This window comes from Emydura macquarii, unplaced genomic scaffold (assembly GCF_026122565.2).
Source record: "Emydura macquarii macquarii isolate MOO-44397 ecotype Brisbane River unplaced genomic scaffold, CSIRO-AGI_Emac_v2 contig_2481, whole genome shotgun sequence".
In the NCBI taxonomy this organism is placed as follows: Eukaryota; Metazoa; Chordata; order Testudines; family Chelidae; genus Emydura; species Emydura macquarii.
Window position 1 is genome coordinate 4,644,637 of NW_027132618.1, and position 22,849 is coordinate 4,667,485.

At 38.8% G+C, this 22,849-nt stretch overlaps 2 protein-coding genes across 2 annotated transcripts in view; one reads left to right on the forward strand and one right to left on the reverse strand.

The window, feature by feature from the left end:
• The window catches only part of AK5 (adenylate kinase 5), a 131,623-nt gene extending 115,445 nt beyond the window's left edge, over positions 1-16,178 (forward strand). The window contains exons 13-14 of the mRNA XM_067563421.1: positions 1,761-1,943; positions 14,710-16,178. Coding sequence (XP_067419522.1) covers positions 1,761-1,943; positions 14,710-14,820 — 294 coding nt within the window. The 3' untranslated portion in view covers positions 14,821-16,178. The remainder of the gene's footprint in view (positions 1-1,760; positions 1,944-14,709) is intronic.
• Positions 16,179-18,666: 2,488 nt separating this feature from the next.
• Positions 18,667-21,778, reverse strand: LOC137163245 (ZZ-type zinc finger-containing protein 3-like). Its single transcript, XM_067563423.1, has 3 exons — positions 21,407-21,778; positions 20,360-20,460; positions 18,667-20,003 (listed from the first exon to the last, which is right to left on the reverse strand). Exons 1-3 carry the CDS (start codon positions 21,608-21,610, stop codon positions 19,859-19,861), a joined length of 450 nt encoding a protein of 149 aa, XP_067419524.1. The 5' UTR covers positions 21,611-21,778; the 3' UTR covers positions 18,667-19,858.
• Between the last annotated feature and the right edge of the window lie 1,071 nt (positions 21,779-22,849).

Sequence of the window (22,849 nt, forward strand, 5' to 3'; positions counted from 1 at the left end):
CTAATATTCTGAAGTGTATTAAGAAGAGTGTTGTATGTAAGACATGAGAATTAACTGTTCCATTTAGTCCAGAAGAGAGCAACATAAATGGTAAGAGGTTTAGAAAACCTGACCTATGCGGAAAGGTTAAAAAAAATGGGCATGTTTAATCTGGAGAGAAAAAAATGACTAAGGTAGGACCTGATAACAGTTTTTAACTATGTTAAGGACTGTTATAAAGAGGACAAAGATCAATTGTGCTCCTTGTCCATTGATGGTAGGACAAGAAGTAATGGACTTAATCTTTAGGTTAGATATTAGGAAAAACTTTCTAACTATGAGGTTAGATAAGTTCTGCAGTAGGCTTCCAAGGGAGGTGGTGGAATCCCCATCACTGGAGGTTTTTAAAAAAGGTTGGACAATTACCTGTCAGGGATGGTCTAAGTTTACTTGGTCCTCCCTCAGTGCAAGGGGCTGCACTTGATGATTTATCGCAGGCCCTTTCAGCCCTACAGTTCTATGATTTTAGAATTGCAGTTTATCACATATTAGGCTTAGTCCTACAGTTCTTGCTCGGCCAAAACTCTGTGTCAATGGGAGTTTTGTCTGAGGAGGCTGCAGGATAGAGTGCACTGCAGTGTTCTTTCCCCAATGTGTAGAGAAACATCCATGACTGCCTGTTAAAATTTATTACTGGAATCATCCTTAGAATTTTTGAAAGGATCCGACACACGCACAGGATATTTTGTAATATGAGAACAGTGCAACTTGCTTGAGTTTTTTTTCTCTTATTTTTACAGGGTCTTTTTTTATCTGGGAATAAGTAAAAGCATATAATATAATCTTCTATTCAATTCAGAAATTGGCTCTGTCTTTGCCATGTCCCAAGAATGAAAGAAAAAAAAATCCCTGTTTGCCTTGGTTCACTTGAGCTCCCTAGGAAAAGGTCAGAGTCTCCTCAGGGAAGGCTGCCTCACAGTTTGAGAAGCACGAAATGATAGGTTTCTTCTTATATGAGTGAGAAATAATTCACCTCTGCATAAATCTAAGTGATATAACACATCTCTCTGTTCATACTGAGGCCATAGGGATGGCGAATTACATCTCAATTAGACCTGGGCAAATAGTACCTATGAACACAGGTCGGAGTAAACACAGTGAATGACATTGGATGGCATTCCTAAGCTCCTTTATTTAATGTGTAATTGCCATTCAGGCAGGCAGGGTTTTGTTTACATAAACATTTGGGTTGTGTGTGTTGCTTTTATTTGCATGGAATTACAGATGTTCATTCGAAACTATGCAAGTTATAGTCATCCAATCATGGAGTTAAAAACAATACCATGTGATTAGTCACACAGCTTGAACAGCAAATACTTAACAGTGGCCACGCCAGAGGCTGGAGTTTGTTTGCATAAAGCATTTGTCATATAATTGCAAATAGTGAACAAATTCTCAAAGCTGGTGCTTAGATTCCAAGTACGTTACAGCATGGCCTGTATCTTTGTATGTGTTTGCCTAGCACTCATCATGATGGAGCCTCTGGGTGCTGCAAATGACTGTTTGTTAATAATCGTAATCTGCTTGCCGAAAATCACAAATAGAAAAGGGGCTAAATTCATTGAATAAATTATTTGCTACAGATCGTTGGGCTTACTTTAATTATATGACTAATCACGTGGCCTGTGTTTTACAGTTAGCTGTAAATACTGGGTTAATAAACAAAACCAGGTTTTTCAAGGCCAGCATTTGGACTAGTTATTGTTTCTCCGCTTCTATAGATTGGGGAGCCAAAACTTGTGCTCTGCATGGACTGCTCCACTGAGACCATGAGCAGTCGCCTTTTGAAGAAGAGTCAGTGTATTGACGACAATGCCGAAACTACCATGAAACGAATTGAAACCTACTATCAAGCAACTCAGCCCTTGATTGCCTATTATGAAAAGAAGCCACAGTTATGCAAGGTAAATTGCTTAACTTTTGAATTAAGCTATTGTTCTCCTCTTCCATTATATGAATGATATTTCAGGATTAGTGATGCAAGGGGCCATTTATAAACTGCTCAGTTCCTGCCAGCATCCCACGGCGCTCATATTCTGATTTGATCTCATCTTCCTCTTGCTTGGTTCGTTTTCTCCTGAGCACAGGCTGGCACTGACAGTTTCAAATGGTCTCTGTAAAATACACGGTTACTTTCAACATTCAGTGAAGCAGCCTGCATTATGCACTTTCTGCAGTCAAATCGCTGACTTCTGCAAACTATTTTAAAGCGTAAGGTGACAGATTCACCTAGAATACCATGCACCACCACAAACCATAGTATCTTCTCCTATTAAAAGTTTTTTTTTTAAAAAAAGCTGTGTGTACTTCTCTGCATGGTCACCCAGGAGAGCAGATTAAGTATGTCATAAACAGCTTAGGGTGACGTCTAAACCTCCTTCCTGTGCAGAAACACACACACACACACACCTCCACCCCAGGTTTACATAGGGGCAGATTGTCAGCTGGTGTAAATGGCATAGGGCCACTTATTTCAATAGAGCCACATCTTTTTACACATGCTGAGGATCTGACCCTTCTAGTGTACCATGTTTGTTAACACAAAGCTTGACTTTAGATAAAGTACAAGAATGGATAAACAGCGCTTGGTAGAGCTGCAAGAGGGAAACACACATGTAACTGATGTGCTAAGCTGCCTCGGAATCCTGTTTACAATGCCCGCCTCCCCATTCACAGATCACCTTAAAGAACAGAAAGAAGTTCCGAATCATATATGTCCCAGGGTCCCTCAGTCACCCATTTGTGCCAGATTCACTCTTGCTGGCATCAGGAAGTACCTTCCATTTCTATCCTGGTCCTCTGCACGGAGAATGGATTCACCTGAGGAAAGGGCCAGTGTTGATATCAATAATGTCATTTCTATCAAGGGAGAGAGACCATTAAGTTCTGCTGGAAGCTTCACAGCAATGTCTCCAGCAGGGGCTGTAGCAGGGGGGTGCGCTAAACCAGAACATCCCAGCCAGACCTCCTACCTTACAATTCCCTGGAAGTGAGCAGTTTGCAGCTGTGCCTTGCATGCTGTCTGGCTCTCGTGTGTCACAGAGGCTAGGCTAGGTTATACCATCTGACATCGATGTAACCCTGAGCTGAATGTGGCCCGTGATATATAGTGTCACCCATGAACTGTGTCCCTTGCAATCCCTACAGTAGGAACACGATATGCTAAGTGTAGAGCGGCAGAAGGCATTCTGGTTGCCCTACATTTGTTACTTTAAGTGAGCCCTGTAATCTAGTTCTCTCTATGTTTATTGTATTCCTAAATTAGTGTGTCAGCACATTACAGTGTAGTCTGAGCGCCCAATAATTATGAAATAAAACTTCTTTGCCTGGTCTTCCTTTTTCTTAATTATCTTTTTAAGGCAATTCACAGATGCACATGTGATTTGAGGGGACATGGAATTCTTTGCCTCCCCATGGCCTTGGTCAAATGAGCTGTGCCAACCATCATGGTGTTTCCTTTTCCCAGAATAGCAGGGATGTTGCAGCTCAGAAGAGAGCTTTTGCATTCTTGTTCTTCTCTACTCTACCCCATGAGCTCTCTCCTCAGCCTTTTTTTTTTTGTAATCTATTTGCTGCAAGTTTGTGCTCCATTCTGCACTAGCTGTTCGGGAATAGCTACCCGGGGGAGACACTCTCTTCTGGAATAAAAGTAACCTTATTGCAGAATAATGATTCTGCTTTGGAAGCATACTAATTTTGAGAGATATTGCAACCGCATGTTGTGTCTTTGGGGGAACATATTGTATTAAGTTTAGGTATCACTGTGAATCAGGGATTGTATGCTTGTATGCTACCCCATGGTGGAGGGTTACCACAGCTCCTTCAGGAACTAAAACAGTGGTGGGGTTATTAAAATGACTCGCTAATGTGGTAAACACCTCCAGGGCGATGCCAGCCCAGGGGAGGTTTGCATATTCTGGTTCAAACTGGGTTTCCAGGCAGTAGGAAGACAAAGAAATGATTTGTGGCTTTAAAAGGCTGCGTTTAAACTGACTCAGGACCTTTTTTCTGATCAAGCAAATGGACAAGACTTCTGTCCAACTGGGGGCCCCAACCCTTGTGCAAGGTTTGGAAGGACTGCAATCTGGTAGGGCCCCATAAGACTGATGGGGTGACCTCTGATAAGCTTTTACTGTGTGTCTAGGAACTTGTATTGTTTTTTATATTTTCCTCTGTAATAATAAATGTGCTTGCTTGGAAGAAGCTATGTGATAACTTGTAGCTGCTGGCAGTACACTGCTCCTAGCCCTCAGAGAAAGAAAGCAAAGCACAGCTGCTGGCCTTCAGGCAGACTGGCTTGCTGGGGAGATCACAGTGTAAATAAAGCAAGGAGCTGTGCAGCCTTAAAACCCCCCCAGTCGGAAAGGACTGGGACAAGGGTCTCAACCCAGAGAGAGGTGATAGCAGGAATCTTGAGACCTGACTGGGGACTCCTGGAGTGGACCGTGGAGAGGGGGAAGCAGGTGCAGTTACCCTGAATCTGTGACACAAGTTATTCCAGAATAAAGTCACATTTATGCCAGAACAGAACATCCAGAATGGCTAATGCAGAATAGCTGATACTGCAAGAGCTGTTCCAGTCAATTTCCCCACATAGCTAAGTCCTTAGATTTACATTCATCCAATCAAGTAACAGAAATATATTAAACTTGGGTGACCAGTCATACTGATCTTATAAACACTTGAAATGAATGGCTCATGCACAATCTACAAACATAATGATTTGGCAATTAACTTTGAACAACATACATTTTTAAAAATTATGCTGTATTTATGCAAGATTCACAAACAGCGGTGGAGAGGGGAAGTACCCAATAAACCATGCATTATGAATTTATTTTATTTTATTTTATTTGCAGTTATTTAGAAATACAAGAAGATGAGATCACTGTTCAGACTGTTTGCATTGTAGCTGAAATACAACATACATAAAACATAGGTAGAAGGATGGGTGTAGACAGTTTTGAAGAGCAGATTTATGGTTAAAGGTTAAAGGGAAGAAAGGGGGTTTTAAAAAGGAATTTGGAGGGGCAAAGAGCAGTAGTTTGATGTTCTGGAACAGTGTATCAATTATGCTAAATTAGTATTGTGCAATTATTTGTATGCATAAAGATGTAAGTTCTCAATAACTGGCAATATTTGCTTTAAGCTACAGTATTATATGTGTAGGAAAATTAGGATAAAATAGAAATTTACCTTTACAGTCTTTAAACTGGCCTAGCATTGTATCATGTGTCACTTGCATAGTTGCACTTGCATAGAGGCACCAAGGGAGGGTGTAGGGAAAATTTGCATTTGCATTTGCAGGGCATGTGCATTGCTTTTTTACTTATTGCACATTGGAACATATAATTCAGCCTGCTAAGCAGTGACATTAGCAGCCACTTGTGTGCTCGCTGAGACAGAGAAGCGGAATGGAAGTCAGGTGAAAAATAGAAAAAAATCCAATCATATGTCTGATCACAACTTCCTTGTATGTTCTAAATCAAGGAATTTGTCAGTCTTCATTACTTTATGGTTATAGCTAAATAAGAACATAAGAATGGCCATATTGGGTCAGACCAATGGTCCATATAGCCCGGTTTCCTGTCTTCTGATAGTGCCAGGTGCTTCAGAGGGAATGAACAGAACAAGTAATCATCACATGATCCATCCCATTGCCCATTCCCAGCTACTGGCAAACAGCAATCCCTGCCCATCCTGGCTAATAGCCATTGATGAACCTATCCTCCATGAACTTTAGTTCTTTCTTGAACTGCGTTATAATCTTGGCCTTCACATCATCATCTGACAAGGAGTTCCACAAGTTGACTGTGCATTGTGTGAAGAAATACTTTATTTTGTTCATTTCAAATCTGCTGCCTAGTAATTTAATTGGGGTGACCCCTCGTTCTTGTGTTATGAGGAGTAAATAACACATCCTTGTTTACGTTCTCCACTCCACTCATAATTTTATAGACCTCTATCATATTCCCCACTTAGTCATCTCTTTCCCAAGATGAAAAGTCCCAGTCTTATTAATCTCTCCTCCGATGGAAGCTTTTCCTTACCCCTAATCATTTTTGTTGCCCTTTTCTGTACCTTTTCCAATTCCAATATATCTTTTTTGAGATGGGGCAACCAGCTCTGCACACAGTATTCAAAATGTGGGTGTACCATGGATTTATAAAGAGGCAATATGATATTTTCTGTCTTATTATCTATCCCTTTCCTAATGATTCCCAATTCTGTTAGCTTTTTTTGATGCCGCTGCATATTGAGCGGTCGTTTCCAGAGAACTATCTGCAATGACTCCAGATTCTTTCTTGAGTGGTAACAGCTAATTTAGTCCCCATCATTTTGTGTGTGTAGTTTGGATTATGTTTTCCAGTGTGCATTACTGTGCATATATAAACACTGAATTCCATCTGCCATTTTGTTGCCCGCTCACCCAGCTTTGTGAGATTCCTTGTAACTCTTTGCAGTCTCCTTTAGACTTAACTATCTTGAGTAGTTTTTTATCATCTGCAAGTTTTGCCACTTCACTCTTTACCCATTTTTCCAGATCATTTATGAATATGTTGAACTGTAGTGGTCCCAATGCAGACCCCCTGAAGGACACGCTATTTACCTCTTTCCCAAGTCCTGCTTCACCTTACTAATGCTGGGAAACAGGCCTGTGATCTCAACAGATGAAATTCACTGCTGTGCTGAGGGCCCACACAAAGCTCATGCCCTTTAAATCTGATTTAAAACCTACTTTGAGGGATTGGGAAGGATTTAAAGGTGCAAAGGGTGGGATTTTCAAAGGTGTTTAAGGGGCCCAAATCCCAACCAGGCTCCTTTAAAAAAAATCACAGTTTTTTGTTTTGTGTTTTTAATGCAGCCTGCCCCAGTGCAAGGTCAAATACTGCTAATTATTTTACTTGAAAGGAGATTAATGACCTTACTTAAGTCCACCTGTCCCATGTGACAGCTCTCAGGATCATAATTATACAGCCCTTCTAAAAGAGCCACCCTTTGCTTAGGCATAGAGCAAAAAGGCAGAGTTGGGAATTGGCTTGGCAAAGAGAATTTGATTTGATTTCTACGTTTATAAGTGAATTTATTGCTGAGACAAGGTGTCAGATTGGCAGCCCTGGCACCTAAGCCCTCTCATTTATCCACAGAACAGGTATAGCACAGGGCAGTAGCAGTATAAGTTCACCTGCACTTTGCAGCTCACCAGCTCTTAACTAGCCACTGGAGGGGCTACATGTGCACGGGAAAAATTCACCCTTGTGCAGAGGGCCAGCACAAGGCCTAGAGTGGGCCTTAATTGGTACCTCAACCCTCTGCCTAACAAGGATTTTCAGCCTGAGTGAGAGGCGAGCTGGGAGCATTTCAGCTGCCTGAAGTTACACATGAGCAGGTTCAAAACTTCACTTTTGTCTTCTGAAATTTCTACTGACTGCCCCTATACTGTCTCCCTCATCTCTGGTCATAATGTCTCGTTTATTTGGTACAGAGAGTAAGGAATCCGTTTGTTATATTTAAAAATGTTTAATTTTAGGTTAAAAAGTCTTCTCTCATCCACTAAATGTTTAGTTGCTGAGTTCTACTATATCACAGATAGATGACTATCCAGTCACATACTAAGGTCAAGTACCCTCTGCCCCCTTACTGTAGTAATGGTGGGCATTAAAAAAATAATCACAGTCATTACTGTCCGCACAGTCTTCTACTGTGTTACGTTCCATCTCTATTTTGCCAATCTGTTCATTGTCCAGTTAAGGTGCAAACTCACTGGGGAGTAGGGAATCAATATAAATAAAATAAACAACAACAGGATTCTTACCAGCCTTAGCCATTAACTGCAGCCATAGCTTTCACTCCACGCAGAAATGCATTCCTAGATTCATTTTTCACTCCCCTGGATAGTCTGTCTTTCTCCCTTTTACTTGTTCTTATCAGTGCTCATGGTCCTGCACAGTGCCCTGTTGAAAGGAACAGGCGCACACACACACAGCACATCATCACATCCTAGCAATGGTTTCTTAATGTTTTCTCTGCCTTGTGCTTGTATGTTTTCCAAATACTTTGTATTTTGCCCCTCTTTAGGTCACTCTGGCAGAGGATATGAATGTAGTTTACCCTGTTTGTTGGTTTAAATCTAAGTTGAAAACGTTTTCTTTGTGGGCTACACTTACTGATCTTTGTTTTGAAAAGTCACTGGATTCCCTACTGCCGTATAGCACCAGGATACATGGGAATGGCCCTTAATGGATGTATGATAGATCACACTCCTTGCCCATGTAACCTTTGGCCACAGAGTACCAGTTAAATGTCAGTGAGGTAGGAATGCTGGGATGTGGACCATCAAGAGGTGCACCGTATTTTATAAAGAGCCCAAACATTAAACCTTAGTTTTCTCATTAACTTCATTAGATTTACTATTAGGAGATACCTGGAAGGAGCCTTAAGGACCTTATGGAGATTATGAATCTCTGAAGCCTGATCTAGCAGCCACTGAAGTCAATAGGATTTTTGAAATGATGATTTGGCAATGTCAGATTACTGTGGCCAGAAGGTCAGGTCTCCCTTTAAAGTCACTCTTCAAACAAAAGCTAACTGCTCTTATTCAGCAGCTAACACGCCGCATCCAACAAAAGGGTTGGAATCTTAAAATGCAAATGTTTTCCCAGTCTGTGACCCTGACAGGGTTAAATGACCATGAACCTTTTGAACACTGAACTGAGCAGAGGCACGGGTAATGTGCACCATTGGGGAAAATCTAATCAGACAGAATTAAGGGTAAAGAATTGAAGAGTTTTGGGTTTTTTTATGTGTGTGTTTGTTTTTAATCTGCACATTTTCTATTTAAGTAGAAAGCTTCCAAACCCTATTCTGGACATCAAAGTGATTAACGGTGGGATAGACGTTATTTTCTGGTTAAGGAATATAAAACCTTGGTTTTGGGGGCAACTCAGTTCTTTATGGTCCCTACCACGTGTGATGCACTGCATCCACCAGATGGTAACAACAACTACAGATTGTTTTACAGATTATTCCTATTGTACAGGTAAGGGCAGAAGTTACTTTTGAAAGAAACAGAGACTGGAACTTCCTTAATACAGAAACATTCATACTATTTAGTGTAGTTTTTCCATAATATAAAGCCACTGCACTATTTTAATTACAGAAAATTGCAAACTGAAAATATCAGCTAACTATTGAACTATGTATAACATGTTGGGCTAGCTGACTGTTGTGGGAGAAAAATAAGTCCAAAATTTCATAGCAAAAAAAATGCAAAAGTCAAGGTTTAGTTAAAAATAGGAAAACTCATGGCAAAAATCAATCCAAAGTGCAAGAATGAACTCCTGGAATCAGATTCACATTTATGATGTGTGACAGCCACATGTGAATCCAACTCTACTAAAACAAATTAGATGCTCCTTTTAGAAAGGGCTGTATAAACAAAGACACAGTTACAGGGCAGGCTGCAGCTCAGCAGCATTGCAGCATATGTGGCTTGTAGGCTAAAAGATTTTAGTTTCATAATTTGATTTTGTACTAGGGAAAAAATCGACATTTGCTATAAAACCTATTTCTCTCTGAGCCCTGTTATCCACAGGAACAGAGTTTTTGAGGCTAGGAATTGTAAGTTGTCTTTCACAACACTATGGTTAGAGTATGGGTCAGATTTCTAATTGTATTCAGACACCTAAAGATACAAGCTATGTCTACACTTATGGCAGTATATACACAAGCTAGATGTGTAGCTACGTGCCGCATTGAAAGACAGGCTGCGTCCAGGCTTGTCTCTGTGATGTGTACTTACATATGGCAGTGAATGGCTCTGGCAGGGGAGAGGCAGCAAGGAAAGGCTCCAGCAACAGGGAAGCTGCCAGCATCCCCCCTGCTAGAACCTTTTCCTGCTGCCTCTCCTGTGTTCGAGCCTTTCCCGGTTGCTGGAGACTTTCACAGTGGCAGGGAAAGGCGCTAGCAATGGGACACTCCAGTGCTACAAATAGCAGTGTAGGCCTGAGAAGCACTGCAGGGGGCGTGGAGAGCTGTGTAGGGGCTTCACCCTACGGGTTCAGGCGTGTAGGGCACTCTGTTTGCCTAAGTAGTGTCTCACCATTTACAGTGCTAGGTGTACACACACACACCACAAGTGTGGATGTACCCACAGATAGGTGCCTGGTAGGATTTTCAGAAATGCCTAGGTGCCTCCATTGATTTCCAGGGGAGTTTGGCACACAGATGTGTTTGAAAATCCCACTAGGCAGCTGTCTGCATTTTTAGGTGCCTAAATACCTTTAAAAATCAGGTCCTCTGTCTAATGTAATGGTGTCTTAATCAGTAGTTATGCTTTTTACTGAGACACAAAATTCTGATTATTCTTAATATGACTCATCCTTTAAAGCTTCGTTTATTGACAGTATGTAGGAGTTTAATAAGTAATATTAAACAGCAGCGCATAGGCAATCAAGCAAGATCCCAACCTGGTTTACAGCAGCTGAGTAGGTGTATTACTAGGAAACTTCATGTTCAAATAGACAGCTAAATAAAAGGAGTGTGCATTTAGCAAATAATGTAAGCAGCCCACCCCAATGAATTGTTAGGGATGCATAAAGCTTCACTATTTCAAATCACATCAGCCTGAAGTTTAGCTTACAAGATGTCAACCCAGATGCAATTTTTTCCTCCTCCCTTTAATAACAGCGCTGAAAAGCAGTTAAGTCATGTGCTAGTTAAGGAGCAGCAGAAGAAACTTTTTGTTACTTACTGCAGAATTTTTGCATAGCTATTACAAAACAAAACAATTATTCGTAGAAATTGCCATACTGAAGAACACCATCTAGTTTAGGATTGTCCAGTCAGTCTCTGACAGCAACTACACTATATGCTTTAGAAGAGTGTTTCTTAATCTTTTCAGATTGATGACCCTTTATTTGATGTAACAAATTTATTTGATCCCTTTACATTCTCTGTAAAAGAGTAACAAGTGTGTGCGTGAGAACAGTGATGCTCCTATATAATCCGAGTGCATGTTTCTAAAGGTTGGCAGAGAATACTTGAATTTGAAGGGTAAGGCTATATGAGGAAACAAGGTTTTCTTTGCTTTAGATTGTAATACAATTTAACACCCCATGACCCTCCTGATTACCTTTTGTGACCCTCTCCCCTCACCCCCAGGAGTGGCAACGCAGTCATTTCTCAACTGCTTTAGAGAGAGGTGCAAGAAACACTGACAATGATGAGTAATATGGTAATATGGGACAGTTATTCAAAATATGAATGGAAACCAGTGCAGTACAATTTTTCAAAGGACTTGTTTACACAGGAAGTTAGCATAGAATAAACTAGCGTGTGAGCATAAAGGGTAATAGCAATTCTGCTCTGGCTCCCCATGTGGACACATTCTACATTAGGACCATGTCTACACTACAGAACCTATGCCAGCATAGCCCCCTAGCATATAGGCAGGCTAAACTGATAGGATACGTTTTTCTTCCAGCGTGGGAACACTGCCTCTCTGAATGATATTAGTTATATGGACAGAAGTACTCTTCCATTGGCATAGCTGTGTCTACATTGGGGATTTTGTTGGCATAACTCTGTGTTTCTTCACACCCCTGACCAATATAATATTTAAGTGTAGACCAAGCCGAAGAACGAATCTTTTTGTGGTATAGCTTAGTCCGCTAAGCCATACAAGTCACTAAGAGTTGCCACATGAGGAGTTTGTGCAGAATAGCTATTGCACTTTGAACTCAAACCTTAGCTTATTCTGTAGTAATTTTCCATGTAGCTACTTTTGCAGACAGCCTGCATAAGTAGTTCAGAGACATGTGAAGTGCACCATCATTCTCAGTGGGATTGTAACTCTGAAACCCCAGTCATAGGAATGTAAATGTTAACATTAATTACTTATTTGACTCCTGATCATTTTAATGGAAGCGGATATCCAACTAGAGGTGCTTATCCCACAACGGTAACTGCCTTCTTAGGTGCCTAAAGTATTCCTAAATGGTCTCTTATCTATAGTCAAATGCTCCAGCTTCCTCTGTGGCAATTTCAAGTTATGCTTTTTCAATGCAAAGAAATAAAAATATGGGGAAAGTATAAAATAAATAGAAAATAACAAAATAAACAATACAAGGACTATGGGACTGAATGTATTACTCATTTTCAGATTTCACACACTAAAACCCTCCATGTTTGAAGTTACCTAAAACTGCAGTGGAATTTCCAATCTGATACACCACAAAAACTAGGGAGCCTTAATACTGTGTTTAGGTCTAGCTCACAACAGAGGACACAAAGTTCGAACTTACCTTGCGCGTACCTTACCACTTTTCAATTCTTAGCTAGCAGGGTCCATCGTACTCTTGAGGAGACAAACTTCTCTTTCTGCCAGTGTTGCTCATGGAGATTATGCATGAGATAACTTTGGGCTACATCCTGCAAGGGGAGGGCCAGGTTCCAGCAGCTCTTAAATAAAGTATTGCAAATCTCGTAAGGAATCCAACTCTTCATGCTGACAGTCTGGCTATTGACCTGTCTTCTATCTCCTGTTTTTAGGAAGAGGCAGAGGGTAAGTCTACACTGCAATAAAAAGCTTGCAGCACGGAGTCTCAGACCCCAGGTCAATTGACTAGGGCTTACGGGACTCAAGCTGCAGGGCTAAAACTTGCGGTGTAGTTGTTTGGGCTCAAACTGGAGCCTGGGCTGTGAGACCCATCCCCTTCACAGGCTTTCAGATGCCGGGCTTTGGCCCAAGTCCGGCCATCTGCACTGCAAATTTTAGCCCCGCAAACCACGTCCTGCAAACCCAAGTCAGCTGACCTGGGCCATCTGTGGGTCTTTTATAGACATACCCCCAGAAGGCAGCAAGGCAATTGTACTGGTTGAATTTGCTAATCTCCACCACCCGGCAATGGATGAAGATGAGTTCATGCTGATTCTTTTGTCTTCAGTCTTTGACCATGAGATTTAATTGGTTTTGTTTGTGAACACTACAGGGTGTGTATGTGGATGGATTCTTTCTTGAATATCTCTGTTCTCATCCTCCTGAGAACCCAGGGTGTAGTTGTGGGCAATTGTTCTTCTGCTCTAAGAGCTATCTTGTGAGGTACTACAGCAATGGATATGGTCACCTCACTTGTTCAATATGTAGGGGAGAGAGTAGGAGACATAGGCTACAGGGTATCCTTGATTTTAGAACTTACCTCTGCCCCCATAGACTCTCAAGAATAGAGAGTTGTTAATCTCTGGGCACATTGCAAAACACATCCTTTTTCCACCTCTTCTCTAAGGCTGTTGAGGAGGGAATGGGCCTAAGTGGATCTAGTTATGGACAGTCCTTTGTTTATGTTACGATTTTAAAAGTATGGGATAGGCACGTAGAGCACTGGATGGGCATCTAAGGTTGTATTTTAAAAATCTGAGAAATAATAATTTCCTCCAGGCCTTGTGCTGAAATTGTGCTGCTGTAAAATACGTATTTTGTGTGCGTACAGCATAGTTTCATGCTTAGGAAGAAACAACTGAATTGGAGATTGAAACTTTAGTTCAAATCTCAAATTCTGTTTCTCTACATATCTGAAACCATTATTTATCATCAGTGATAATAAATATGAACAATTGTATTACGTATCCAGTTTGCTGATATTTCTGGAACACAAAATATAAAAATGTAGGTTTTTTGACATTTTAAATAGGCCAAAGATGAAATGAAATGCAGAACAAAAGAAATCATCATCTGACACTAAATACAAGAGAAGAAAATCAATCCATAATGCCACAAGAAATATGCTGTTTTCAGATCTCAGTCACTGTATTAATCTACAAGTTTCCAATATAATGTACAGTACAATTACTGGCTGTAAAATCTCTTCTCCACAGCCAAAACAATGGTAATTATTGCACAGCATCGGTTAATAGGGCTTTAGACTTTCTTAATCAGTTCTCCAAAGTGAATTGAACATCCAGGAGAAAATTCGGTCAAAGCAGAATCTGTGGAGAACTCAATCTTATCTGTTTTGAACAAAGTGAGCAATGGACCAGAACAAAAGCAGTGCCCACTGCCCAAAGGTCACAAAAAAACTGCAACAAATTCACAAAGCTTGAAATACCAAAAACTCAACTGACAAGCTAGATTGGGAGTTGTTGCCTGGAAGCCCTCAGATCATAGGCTCATATGCAGTGACACTTCAAATGACAAGACAACAGTAAACAAGCCAGTGCGCTAGTGACTTTATTTTTTTTAAACCAGTATTAAACGGAGTTATTTGGAACCGATAGCGTTAAAAGAGGAATCCCAAAAATCTTTAGAGCCCTTTCCATATAGCAAAGATGTTATGATATTTTCAACTTCAAAGGATTCTGCAGAAACATCAGTGTACAACTGAGCGACCTACAAGCCCTCCATATGTACTTCTAGTGGAAGCATAAGGAATGAATATTCTGTTTTCCAGTTCAGCATTTACAGAAGCTGCAGATACTACGGTAGGATTTTCTTAAGGGGCACATACATAAAACCAATCTCAAATCCCATAACCCAGAATTAGTACTGCTCTGAGTCTTTCGGATCAATTATTTAGACAACATGGGTAAATGAAGCTGTTAGAACTTAATCAGCATAGACGGGTGTGTTCACAATATTATTTCTATCTAACATAACTTTCTTTTTTTTAATAGATAAATGCAGAAGGAACGCCAGAAGAGGTTTTTCTTCAAGTCTGCACATCAGTCGACTGTTTTCTGAAAAAGGAAGAGGAGGCATTTTCTCTGTCAGCAGAAGTACAGTAATGGTTTACATACAAAGTTTCTTCTCACGTGCACTTGTCACACTTGACTAAAATGCTGTTCAAAGCAATACCTGCTGTCCTGAGAGGTATCTGGAATTAGTGCATGTTGTATTAAATGTTATTTTAAAAGAAAGCTTTTATTTATAATCATACAGTATGCTAAATACAAAATGCTCTCTACACTAAAACCACTAGTACTGTATATTGTTTATCAAATTGTTTGCACTTCACAGGTTAAAAGCAGCATGGTGAACAGCAGCTCCAGTTTATATTTATAGTATCATGCATTTGAATATAATCAGATGTGTTGCATAATCAGCAGTCAGCTCCTCCACCTGCCATATAGTATAGACTTTCAGGATTGCTCCATCTCATTGCAATGAGGTTATTTTTTTCTTTCATTAATTAACATTGTTCATTTTTGTGCTAACACTTAGCTTGTTCCTGATTTATAGTGGTTGAAATCTGTTCTCTGCCATTTTGCTTTATAATGGAACATTTCTAGAATTAGTCATGATAATTTGTGGCGCTGTGGAAGTTGAATAGACTTTTGACACTTCCCAAAAGCACTGTAAATGCATCCAGCAAAAAATAAACTGAATGTGAAGAAATTAACAAATACCATAGAGGTCTGTTCATCTGTTGCCATCTCACAGACGAAAAAACTGCTGTGAAAGCTTTGCCGTGCTGATAGAGCTTGCTGCATATATTATAATGATTTTCTAATTGGGCAGGAAACACCTTTGCTCTTTGCTGAAAACATGGACCAAATAAGGTTGGTGCAATTAAAACGGCAAACAGATAGTTCTCCGTACTAATAATGGTAGTATATTTCACTGTTAAAAAATAGCATGTGAAGTTGTTCAACAGCCATTATGCATAAAGATTAGCAGATATCATTAAATCACACTTTGGAAGTATTCCAAGTATAAATTTTAGTTTTGGATCCTCATCTGTTGTCCTGCAGTGGCACTGCCAAACTTTGAAAATGACAGTCCAAAAAAAAAAAAAACCGAGGAAAATGTCAGGGATTGTTTCACTCCTGTTGCTTGTATCTTTAACAATCCACCTTCCAAAATACCTGCACAAAAGTATGTAAAATCATATGTTATTTCCACCTAGTTAGCCAAAATGTTGGTTTTTGGTAGACTGGTAGCCAAATAAAAACTTAATGACATTCTTGTGAAGTAATTGCATCCTCTTACCGTACTGTTGCATCAATCCACAGTTTAAGTTTGCATGATTAATCTTTCTGTCAAAAACTGTACTTTCAATGAGCCTTTATGGGGCAGATTTGTATTTTTAAAGATATCTTTCTTGTAATGAAGACATAATACAAATAAAAAGTATGGACAAATACTAAGAGTCGTAGTTCATGCCGTAGTACATGTGAGTTTGATCTTGCCTAAAGCTCCATGAAATATGGATCACTGGTAAATATAAATCAAATAAAGCTCACTAAACTTTTTTTCTCCCCAATCAGGGCAGATTTTTCTGCTTTTCTTCTACTTCCTTGACATCTGCAATGTAAGCACTAACTCGTTATTCACTAAAAGTCAGTTTTGGACCTCCTCTTACCCTTTAATTGTGGATGTTCTTGCTTCCTTGGGTTCCTTTATAAATTAGCCTTTATCTCTGATACCAATTGAGGTGCTATCTCAACTCCAATACATTGTAGTGAACCAACCAGAAGGGTATGTGAGACAATATGTCTAACAAACAACTTCTTGCAAATACGCCAGTTACCTTCCAGCTTGAAGAGAAACATCCTTTTAGCCTAGATTTGAACCTAGTGGCATTACAGGGAGGTACTCTTACACTATTTTTCCAATAATTAGACGATTCTGGAATGATCATGTGGTTGTAAATTATCCTTGACACACCCGCATATAGATATTTCTAGTTGTTTCTTGAGTTATTTCTCATTAGAATGATAGTTAAAACGAGTGGAATGTGAAACTTGGATTTTTGGTGCTGTCCCTGAGAAACAGATCATCAGTTTCTAATTCCAAAAGTTAGTTACAGTATTAGTCAACACACAATTCCATAATTTAAATGTAGTGTGTCAAGTTTAACTCTTAATTCTGCTCCTCCTCCCCGCTTTTTAGATCACATTTCCTAGTCCAGTGGTTTTCAATCTGTGGTCCGTGGACACCTGGGGGTCCGCAGACTTTGTTTAAGCTGTCCACGAGTGGTGACTATGAAAATAAAGTTTCAGATCCCAGAAAAGGCAGTCTGTTTTTCGGATCAATCAAAAGTTTGTGAATACCCCCACCTACAGATTAAAACCTGGAAGTGGTGTTGTTACCATAGAAAGCCGCAGTTTATAGTTTAATTCTGTTCAGTCAGTTTTTAGTCTATGACATCTATGGTAGGGGCCTGCAGATCGCAAGTTGAATTTCCAAAGAGATCCACACCTCCATTTGAAATGTTTTAGGGGTCCGCAAATGAAAAAAGGTTGAAAACCACTGCCCTAGTCCATGAGGCATAATTGCTGTGATCCCAATCTAAAGTCAATGCAAATATTACATGAATCAACATGCAAGTGTCACAAAAAGCAGTTAAATAAGATTTCCCCCATCTCAGTAAGTAGCACTGTTTTTGTGTGAGGACATTATATATTTGATATCCACCATTCTTACACATATGTCCACACACACACACACACACACACACACACATACTGTGTGTGAGAGAGAACTGTGTGTGTGCACACGCATGTATATAAACACAAATATATACAGTACATTTATTCAAATTAGAAACAGGGCTTTAACCAAGACTTTAACTAAGGAATTTCAAGTCTGAATTGCCTCTTGCCGCCCCTTTCATTCTAGCTATATTAACGTTTCCCCTGTGCAAATTTGTAATTTTTTCCCCACTTATGTATTATGGCTATTTCCCACTGAGAACATTTTTAAAGCCCATAAAAAATAAGATTATAACAGATTTCTCTCTGGTAATCACTCTTCACCAAAACTGCTTCTATAACGGTGATGTAACTGAGTGGGAGAACATAATATTTTATGGTCCCATGATGATATAGATTCTCTCACAGCGATAGCTTTTGTCTTTCATTGAAGAGAAAAGTGAAATACATCAGGTGTATTTGCTACATTATATTTCTTTAAGTTTATTAATTTCTCAAAGTATATGAGATATGCTTACAGATGATGTATTATATCATTCAGTGTTTTTAGTACTGTATTATCTACTCAATATATTATATGCTTAAGCTTATTTTCTTCTGAAACAAGAAGTAATTACAACTAAATGAAATTGTGAAATTTAACTCTGTGATCAGGCTACAATTAAAGATGCTATCAAATGCAATCAGCCAATTACCCTTCTTATTGCCATGTTTTTAAACTAATGTGTTTCTTTTACATTTAATCGCTCTGAAAATTCAAGTTTTTGTTTAAGCAAGTGGAAAGCTCATATAGTTAAAAATAATCAATGTTTCTGAATCACAAGCTATACAGTTCAATAAAAAGTTATTAGCTCAAAAATACCACAATAATTACAAGGCTTTGCAGACATCAGCACTTTTTAGACTAATACAGTGTACCAAAGTTGCTAAAGTTCCTTTCTTCTTCAGTCTGAAAAAGAACAATTTGTGAACACGATATGAGAAAACTAAGGATCTTATCCTGCAAGAGGCTGAGCATATTCTGTTAGGTGCAGAGGACCTTCAATTCCCATTGAAGTCAACAGTAGTGCCGAGTGCTGAGCCCATGCAAATATGGGCCCTTTAAGTATTCATGTGACCTGCTAAAATGTATCTTTTCTATTGTTAATGTTAGTTAAAAAAATCAAAATCTACATAGAAAGGAAATCACAGTAAACATTCTATATATAAACAGAGTGTATCCACATAGTTTATTTCTCACAGTTCTCCTGACAATTGAACATTATTTAAGAACATACTGTATACACAGATAAGAAGAAACATACAAAATGTTTTAAATGATGCACAACAAAATCCAGCAGTATAAAAGAACGCACGTGAACCCTTGCTCACTGCTCAGGCTAAATTTAATCACTTGTTTAAATAGTAATAAAAATACAATCTTTCATGGATCTTGTGCAGACTACAAAAGAGGAAAATTATTACCATATATATGATTTATATTAGGCAGTTTTCTTTGATGAGTTGCACTAACAACTCCAAATACAGAGGCAGAAGGCTGTGTACTTTATTTTAAAGGAGTTAATGTTGAGTATTAGAGACTTTACACAGTTACTACCACTGGCACTTTTCACCATATTTTGTACACATCACATGATCATCTTATATAACATTACATTTAAAAAATATATCTGAGTGACAATTTTATAACATTCACACACCATGAGCTGGTTAAGGAAGCAATGAAACCGTTGCCCCCTGTAGTGCTTCACTGTTGGTAATAGAGTTCATTGTGGTTAAAAAAAAAAATTAGAAGTCAATGTGAGTAAGCAGCTCCAATTTAATAAAGGCCTATAACCAACCATCACTGGAACAGTGAGTATTTTTTTAGAGTATATCCTAGAAGCAAACACTGTCATTGGTTAAAACCTTGCCTAAAGAAGTCAGTTTCTGTGCTGAAAACTATTTCACAACAAAACTGCAAGCTACTAAACTGTTTCAATATAAATACTTCATCTTCTCTGGATCTCATAACCAAGCTCTTCAAAGCCTTTGGAATTTATTGTTTCTTTAAATTAGCGCTCTCATTTCTGGCTCACCTTTCTGTATTTTTTTTCCTTTCTTTTTTGTTTTGTTTTAGATTCACCACCTAAAAATGACTAATGTGGTGAAAGGAAAGTCTCCCAGTGAAACCTTCTGCGCACTAGGAATGTTCAGCTGCTGTTCAGTGATCAAGAACCGTGACAGTTCGGCACTGTAGTTTGACGAGTACACCCAGGAAGCCGTCATGCTGTGAGTGACATTTCAGGGAAAGCAGAGTCTTTCCAAAGTGTGCACGGAATTAACAATGATGCCATTGTTACTTTTCAAAGAGGATAGGAAGCCCACGGTTGTAAGTCTGCTTCCCATGTCATCTATTTGCTGGAAAGTAGTTTGGGTCAAGATAATTGTAACTGGTGCCTTGGGACATGCAGTAGTCTCTATCTAAGAATGTCTCTGCTCTGTAAATAGGCTCTAACTGGTGATCTTCTTTGTGAATCTCTGTTTCATGTAGACTGCAAAGGAAATTAAAAACAATTTGGCAATTTATTTATTTATTTTTCATAATCTATTCACTTCCAAAACAGTCAATACCTGTTTCTTTTTATATTTTTAATTGACAGATGTATGTCAAATTCTATATCACACATTATTATTTCACAGTTTAGTATTTCAGAGTGCAAAAATTAATTATGCTCTCCACTGTGCTGAATAGCTATATTCTATATTCACATTATAGTTATAATCTAGTTACATCTAACTTTCAAGAGGCATCATAAATCCCACATATGCAAAGAGTTTATTCAGTGTTTAAGCCTTAATGAGATATTCAAGTAATTGCAAATAATAAGCATCAATGCTTGCTGCTCACCAATCGGAACAAGAATCACAGAAATCCAAGGACATTTCTTGAGGGCAATCCTGGCAGTGCCACCGAATGCCTTGAATGGGTTCAGTTCCACAGTTATCACACTGTAAAACATATTGAACAACAAGGTAGTGAAAGCAAAGATTTATGTTAAAAATATATAGTTTTATCTTGACCAATGTATTGTACACACAACACAATAAAGAGCAAAATTTCTTGCAAAATCACGATCATCTGAAGGTCAGCTCTGTGTAACCTCAAAAGCTTGTCTCTCTCCCCAACAGAAGTTGGCTCAATAAAAGATATTACCTCACACATGTTGTCTCTCTAATATTTATAAAACAGCAGATCCTAGGAAAAACCACTCAGACTTCTGATGATTATCCTATTTGTTCCCCACTCCCTCAAGGCTCCCAATTGAGATTATCCTTCTGGCCAAGAACAGCTGGACATGGTTTCCTCTGGAACCTATCAGTGCCAGTCCTGAACTGACCAGAGGAGTTGCTGCAAAGTGATACAAGGCAGTCCCTTCTATCTCTGGGATGAGTATGATGCCTCTGCAATTCTCCAAGTTTGACTATCTGAAATTCCTTAACTTGGGATCCTCTACATGGAAGCAAAACATGGTATCACTAGACAGCTGCACTAGCCATTTTTTTAAGTTAAGCTATACAGAAAGATAAGATACATTAGAGTAGGTTTATTACAAGAGAGCATTTTCAAGTTCAATACGTATAACTTATTATACTACAGGTAGGGCTGGTAGTTCCACCTGTTATTAAGATTGCCTGACTGTTCCCATGATAAGGCCTGTTTTCAGTTGCTTATAACACTATCAAATAACCATTTGGACTGAAATTTTCCATGCGGGGTCTCAGCCTAAGTCTGATTTTTCCTGCATTATGATATTACATATTTCCATAATTCTTTTCTTATATATCTATCACCACAAAAAGGAAAGTTTCCTTTTTCTAAGGAAATCCACTTCCTGCTAGTCTTAAAAAATGCTCACACTCAACTGAACACCACCACGATACCAGTATATCTTACCTTGAACCCCACATGCTGCACAAATCCACTTTCTGCATGCATCTGCTGGAGTTTTTGCTTCTTCAACTTTTTTAACTCTAGCAGTTCTTTGTATTCAGGTAACTCTCGATACGCTATCGGGATACTTTCCTCATCCTGTTCAAAAAAAGAAAACCTTTGCTTTGAGGATATCACTACTGAGAAGATTATAGCTTCCTTCAACATATAAGTATGATCAGATTTCTTTCTGGAAAATATTGACAAAATATACTGCACAAGAGACGTACAAGTATTATTTGGGGGGAAAAAACACACTCAAAAGAAATATATTGTTAATTTATATTTTTAGTACTATTGTTTGCATTAAACCAACAGTGAGCTACAGATAGGTGTCTTCTAATAAGGAAAACAGCTGACATCTGAGTTAGATTTTCAGTTCTATTTAAGAAATACAGAAGTTAATGTACATAATATAATTGTGCACATATTTGATGGGAACAGACACATGGAGGACAAAAACTAGTCTCTGCTAATACAAAGCTAGGTTATTTTACGTGTAAGTATCGGGTAATAGGGAATAAGAAATTGAGAATTAAAATTTAGCGTAAAATATATCAAATTAATTAGACCTTGTTCTCTTTACCATTGTGTACCGGAGGAGTGATAGTTTTGTCCAGTGACTGTTCAAGTGCCTTAACTAGCTGAGAAAGTGTGCCAAAATTGATAGATCCCTAAAGCTTATTATTCGGTAAGGGGTTTTGGACAATATCACATTTAAATATACTGATGAGCCAAGAAAGGAATCAAATTTTCATTGAATTTTTTTTTTTTTTTTTTTTTAACTGAAAGTCAGTCAAACTCCTGACTTCTTACTTTCTGGTTCAGCAATGTGAAAATGGTAAAGAGGCATCCTTTTAGGCCACTGGAAAGATGAGTTCCAGAGAATGACCCCCTAATGTGCACACACCTCTATTTCCCTTTTTCTTTTGCATGGCACCCCTTATATTCCACTGCACATATACATGCATGCACACACCCTAGCTTCCCTCTCCTTTTTTATCCTCTCTGTTGAATTGACAAGGTGCAATAAGTAGCTTTTGAAAATGAATATTCAGGATCAATGGTAATTTTTGCCATTGTTTTTCATAACTGAAAGTTTATCTGACACCAAAAGCTGTTGCATAAAAACTTCTTAAGAGAACCTCATGAAAAACTGCTTGCTCTCTCATTTTAAAATAGCAACCATCTCCCATTTTTTTAGTGCGAGTGCCCAGCTACCTCAAAGAAGATGCTGTCAAAAAATACACAAAGTTCCACTGAGGTCTCCCTCTCAAAATACCCACGCAACTGAAAGTAGTTGTCGCTTCAGTCCCATTGACAGCAATGGGAGATGGCAGCTGTTTTGTTCTTTGTTAAAGTCTCTGTATTAAAATATTTTTCAACCCTTCCTGAAGAAGAAAAACA